The following is a 6,650-nucleotide window of genomic DNA, read 5'->3' on the forward strand; positions in this document are numbered from 1 at the left end:
TTCTTACTGTAACTGGTTTAATGTAAAGCACATTGAGTTGCCCCAGTGTATGAAATGTTCTATATAAATAAATCTACCTTGCCTTGCCTATAGATTGTTTACACTGAACATAATTTTAAAGGCTACTGAAATAAAAGTATCCATTATATTCAATATTTACTGATCTACTCCAACTTGAATATGTTCTGTTGATCATATATTAAACTTCTTGTTACTTTTCATGTCAGTATAGAGATGATTTAGTTCATACTTCAATAACTGTAATAAATCACACATGCACATATAAACATAATACATGATTGATTATAATGTAAGAATAATAAACTTATGACATGACAATTTATTGATATTTACATTTTGTGCATTTCATAATATTTCCGGAAAGACATTTTATTTCAAAGTAAAAAATAAATAAATCAGTTTCAAACACAAAATCCCTGAGCTGCTGACAGTTTGAAACTTATTTTCAGTTTTTTCTTTATATGTACCGTAATCAAAAGTCACTGTGTCTGCTTCTGAAATTTACATTGACTTCAATACTTTAATGACAGAAGGCTAAAAAAAAGAGAAAATAAAAGTTATCTTTTGCAATATCTCATTTAAAATACCAACTAAAAATAATATTTACACTTTTAAGATCACATTCTTGAGATAATGTACCGTTATCTTGAGGTGTCTATTCATCGCACCTTTGTAACATCAATACTTCAAGATATCATCAGAATCATTCATCAAGTTCTCACAAAATACAAAAAGATAAATAAGTTACAGCTTCCGTTTGTTTTGACACAATAGAAAAATAAATTCATCATGATCTCAACACAACAATCTGATATGTAAACATGAAGATGGCTGTCCAGCTCCATAAAGAATAATCTACAGTATCTCAGTACAGTACAGTAACTGCTCTCCTTTATCATTACATTAAATAACTACATCTAAAAACAGTTTCTGGCAGAGATTGTCATGACAAACTTAATGTCACTATATTGTAAACGACTGAAGACAGTATTTGTAAGATAGGAATTTAGTCAGATTCCTAATGTCAGCTGATAATACATGATTACCACACTGTATCAGCATCTTACAGGTTTTCATCCAATGATCACAAGAAGTCAATTATTCTCTGATCACCTCGTTACCACCACACTGATGACTGTTCACCATATTTCAAAGCGCTTGTCTTCCTTAAAGGGAGTTCTGTCCACAATGTTGTTGTTGAAGAGTCTAGAAAAATACCAAAGCAGAGAGAAAATGTCACTCACACAGCCAACAATGATATGAATGATTATGAATTATTTCTCTGTAAGCCGCTAAGTACAAAATCCTTAATGAAAAATGGTGCACTAATTAATGTACGCTCACCGCACAGTCTCAATGGAAGGGTTGATGGAGACCAGCTGGAGTAACCTGTGTGTGGCAGCATCCGTGATCTTATTGTGGCTCAGACTGAAACATGCATACAAACACAAAAGGGAAAGTGAGGACAAAAGGTACATTATGATATAATATGGAGCCAGCAGCTGATGTAGGCAGTACAGGTAAATGTCAGGGAGTCACTGCACGATGTGGTTCACACCGCTGAGCTGTTCCACATCTATTACAAGTTTAAACAGATCATTTGGAGTATAGTGACATTTCTCAGGATGCATCATGAACTCCATCAAAGATCTTGGGACATTTTTCACTTCTAATAAATCATCACAGCTCATTTTCTCTGGAGAATCATCAGATTAGCTGTTTTTATGTTTATGTATCCAGATAACTAAATACTAAATATTGTATTATGAGGTGAAGACAGTATTATAAAAGTACAGTATGTTTTTTGTACCACAGTTCTGTAAACAGCAGGTGTAAAAAGCTTTTCTTGGCTGAATGTATTTAGTATTTTAGTAACAGTTAGTATAATGAGCAGCTACTATAATTAAATGTGTCAGCACCTTCAGTCAGTAATGTAGATGAGGCTCAGTGATCACTATGGCAATGACTTAATGTGAACTTTTACTGTTTTTATTCTCTGTCATCACTCTTCAGTTTGATTTTGAACACCTTCATAGTTTTAGATACTGTTTATAGTTTGATTTATTTAGTTTGATTTGTGTTTCTGTGTGTTGGGCTTTGGGTTTTTATATGATTGTTTTCTTTGTGAATATGTGGAAAAGTGTGTTATGTGTCGGTTACTTTATGACAGAATTAAACCAAATCAATCTATAGAGATATAATTGTCTTCTCGTCTACATACTGACAGAAACTTGAGTCTCTACTGAAGTCTAAATTCAACATCATCTCCCCTTAAAACTGTATTTGGGGAACTCTATAATAAACCTGTGCTACACTAAGCTGTCAGCAGAGGTACTGTCTCTTTTTGTCTCTCTAAGAAGGAACATTTGTCCTCAGAAAAGCCTTCTGTCCTCTCAGCTCATTAAACTCAGTGTCTGTTTTGAATCTCACACCAGCTCCACCTGCCTGTTGTAGTAAACAATATGTTTTAGTGAGTTACTTCCTCCGCCACCGACCAGGCTCGAGCCGACATGAACACATGTATCTGTACAGTCTGACACTCACTCCAGGACTTGTACTTTGTGCAGATGTGTGATGAGTGTGAGCAGCAGCTGGTCAGTAAGCTGACAGTGACTGAGGTCCAGCTCTGTCAGCCCGTCAGAGAAGTCCAGCATCAGGGCCAAAGCTGCACAGGTGCTCTGATCCAGTGTGGTGTGACTGAGGTCCAGCTCTCCACCCAGGGCTCTACACAGGGACACTCCCCGTCTCACTGCATCCCTCTCACTGCTCCCAGGAACCAGGGACACCAGCTGGAGGAGGACAGCTTTACTGGCTCTGAACAGGACAAACAGAGCAAAGAACACACTGTTACCATGCATCAACATCAATGTGAACAAGTTTCTTCTCTGGTTTAGGTTATTCTTTCCCACCGGAGACGGACTCTGTCTGGGACAGGAAGCAGCAGGTCCAGACTGCTGTCTTCCACCTCACAGTCTCTCAGGTCCAGCTGTGTGTCGAGGCTGCAGTGTCTCAGGATGGTGGAGACGGCCCTGCAGTCAGCAAAGGTCAGACTCAGAGGCTCCGTCTGATCCTCTTCTGACAGCTCCACACAGGAGGAGCAGGACAGATCCAGCCTGTGCTGCAGAGCCCTGAGCAGGTCTGATGCTGCCCCCTGCTGGGCATCAGAGGCAGCACAGCAGTGAATCAACCTCAGCAACAGATTCCTGTCAACACTGGGAAGAGAATTGATTAAGAAATGTCAGAAAGTAAACACATTATACACAAATAATGAAAATCCAATCACTTCATTGTTCAGTTACCAGTATGACGAGCAGATTCTCAAATAGTAATATCAAATAATATCATTTTAAAGGATTCTTCTTTCAACACCATGTACTAGTAACAAAAAGGCGATTATATTGAGCAGATTTACTTTTTGTTCCAACCTGGATTAGTCTACAGGGAATGAAACATCACCCAAAATTATATAAATAAATATCACCAATTCTCTAATCATACTTTAAATGATTTCTAGAGTATTTAAGTAAATCTGAAAAGCATTATTGCCACTGAGTCCAGCTCTCTGCAGGTCAAGTTGATCACATGATCCAGTGAGCTCAGTAAACTGGGTATAATGTGACGGGTTGGAGCTTTATAGATCTCTCTGATGGTGGTCAGCACAAAGCTGGGACTGGGCCTGAAAGCATACAGTGTATTTACCATGACTCTCTGTCTGCTCAAACAATGAACAAACTGATGATGAAACAGAAGCCATAACAGAACATGTACACGTTATTAAATAGAAAAACAACTTTATGTTCATGTCCAATAAAAGGTGAAAAACTATTTGACAACCTTTTGAATACAATCCTGTCCGGAAAGGGAAGCAGACGTGTGATGCTCTCCTGTAAGAAGCAGTTCTTCCTCAGGTTCACAGTGATGGTCTGAGCTGACGCCTGCTGCAGCAGATACTGAAGAACCTCCCAGTTCAGACTGCAGGAGGTCAGGTCTCCACCAACCTTACTCAAGAAGGACCGGGTCAAGTCCTGGTCCTGGATTTCATGGAGGAGGGCCAGTAGCTGCTGGACACTCTCTTCACTCAGTCTGCACATTTAATGGATAAAATGTATGAATATTTTAGGAAAGTTTTATTATAATAGACAGTTTCATTAATTAGTGTGTTTGTACATCTGAATAAAGACATTTACTTGATTTTTAGAGGTCCATCATGTTTCAGTAGTTGAGTGAGATCCAGAGCTGAGATGCTGAGCTCAGTCAGGTCTAATTGCCTGACTGTCCAGTGTCTCAGCAGAGACACCAAACTACTGACAACCTTCAACAATACTTGATTTGATAGTTGTGCTGATTTAGGGACAATAGAAAGCTCATCAACAGTCAAAAGACAATACACTCTTCCTCTTCTTATCCATTGAAACAGTGTCAAGGCTGTGTCGCTGGACAGTCTGAAAATGAAGAAACAGATGTCCTGAAATATGATGAACACCACAAACTGATCATTAAAATTGGACAGAAGATAACTTCTGTTAAAAGAAAGACAGTAATTACATGAATACGTACCTCAGACTGTGTAGTTGTGTTGTATGTTCAAAGATGAGGGACGCTTCTCTGACAGACATCTTTCTAGGTTTGAGGATGAGATCCACTTCTGAACCACAACGTCTGAGAACTCTCCCTACAGACCTGCAGGTTTTCATGTCTAACTCTCCTGATAACAGCAGGCAGAACCCCAGGAGCTGCAGCAGAGAGACCAGCTGCTGGGTCTCTGCTCTGGATCTCACAAGGACTGATAAACACGCTCTCTGGAAGAAGTCTGGATCACATCTGAAACACAATGTTAAGCATGAATTGTGAAAACAGTAAAGTCAGTAGGGACAATATGTTGTTAAATGAGGAGTGAATTGAAAACTTTGTTGATATTTTCATTTTTCTGAAGTAATCAACGTATTATTTCTAAATATACAGTATTTGTCTGACTTACCTGAGCTGTGAGATATAAGGCACACACTGTAGGAAACTCCTCACTTCACTCTCTTCATCTGAGCAGCCTGTCAGCTTCACTTCTTTCTTCTCTGATTGGAGTTTCAGCACTTCCAGCAGGATGGAGGCCTTTCTCTCTGACAGGTCTATGAACCAGACTGTAGGTGACTGGAAAACTGACTGTAATGCTGGAAGGACTCTCCTGCCTGTTCTAGTTTCATAGTCATTCACCTGAGAGTACAGATCCAGTAGGAAACGACCCTGATATTTCTTCTCGTCATCATTAATCTTTGTGTCTTTAACAGGGAATGTTTGATAACTGCACACTGATGATAACAGCTCCAGTATCTTCTCTCCTGTCTGCTGTTCTCTCTCTGCTGCTGCACAGAACAGATTCACCAAGAACCTGATTTCTTTATCAGGATGTGAGTCATGATGAAGAAAACTGGAACAATAAGAAGGAAACATTTAGTGAGGATTTGATCTCAGCTACATAACTACAAACACACACTACTGATGGACTCTATCTTGTACATGGCTGTCCTGTAGAAAATCATATGACATTAAAAACACTTCATTAATCAGGAAAGACTAGAAATCATTTTTCAACTATTACTGCCTCACAACACAAACACCAATCCTGTGAGTCAAATCACTGCATATTTCATACCTGAAGGTTAGATTCACTTTGAAATATTACAATATTAAATATATGCAGAATATATCAATATAAATAGTGGAACAACTAAATGTAGAGTCCACATCATGTCCACTAGTTAAAATAGCATCCCACCATGCTTTACCTCTGAGATGGAAGACGTATAAATGACTGTTATGCTACATTACATCTGTCAGTGGTCACACTAAATGATCATTCACAAGTGTCTGAAATCTTCATTTGCTGCTCACTATAGAGTTGCTACAATTTTCATCATAGTCAGTAAAAATAAATCATCATCAGGTAAAAAAGCAATGACTGGATTTTTACTGCTGTGTAAATGTAACAGTGCTTGTTTTTATTCATTTAGGAACATTTTAGTTTATTTTAGAAGAATTAACTTGTTAAGCTGAGATTACTATTATAAATAATTTAACCCTTAATTAATAAACATGGTTATCCTGTCAATGTCCCATATTTAACAATTCATCACATTTTCATATTTCTCTCTGTTCATTATGTGTAAATATTATAAATAAACTAGCATATATGTGACAGAAGGTGGTCTGACTCTTTTGTGTGTGTAAATCTTTTAATATCAGAGTCCCTGAGGTTCCCAAAAACTAGAAAAGCAACTTATCTGACATCATAGTTCATAAACTTCCAACCCATGTTCTCTGTGAATACTATGTTCAGTACACTGGTCTGCAGTATTTGTCTGACTTACCTGAGCTGTGAGATATAAGGCACACACTGTAGGAAACTCCTCACTTCACTCTCTTCATCTGAGCAGCCTGTCAGCTTCACTTCTTTCTTCTCTGATTGGAGTTTCAGCACTTCCAGCAGGATGGAGGCCTTTCTCTCTGACAGGTTTATGAACCAGACTGTAGGTGACTGGAACACTGACTGTAATGCTGGAAGGACTCTCCTGCCTGTTTTAGTTTCATAGTCCTTCACCTGAGAATACAGATCCAGTAGCAAATGACCCTGATAT

General features: G+C 38.4%; 1 protein-coding gene across 1 annotated transcript; it reads right to left on the reverse strand.

Annotated features, from left to right (window-relative positions):
* Positions 1-508: 508 nt before the first annotated feature.
* Positions 509-4,715, reverse strand: LOC128354609 (uncharacterized). The gene is made up of 9 exons (XM_053314831.1): positions 4,579-4,715; positions 4,209-4,325; positions 3,856-4,104; positions 3,568-3,697; positions 3,434-3,456; positions 2,931-3,233; positions 2,566-2,835; positions 1,366-1,449; positions 509-1,227 (listed from the first exon to the last, which is right to left on the reverse strand). Exons 1-9 carry the CDS (start codon positions 4,713-4,715, stop codon positions 1,161-1,163), a joined length of 1,380 nt encoding a protein of 459 aa, XP_053170806.1. The 3' UTR covers positions 509-1,160.
* Positions 4,716-6,650: the final 1,935 nt, after the last annotated feature.

Source organism: Scomber japonicus, chromosome 24 (assembly GCF_027409825.1).
Source record: "Scomber japonicus isolate fScoJap1 chromosome 24, fScoJap1.pri, whole genome shotgun sequence".
In the NCBI taxonomy this organism is placed as follows: domain Eukaryota; kingdom Metazoa; phylum Chordata; class Actinopteri; order Scombriformes; family Scombridae; genus Scomber; species Scomber japonicus.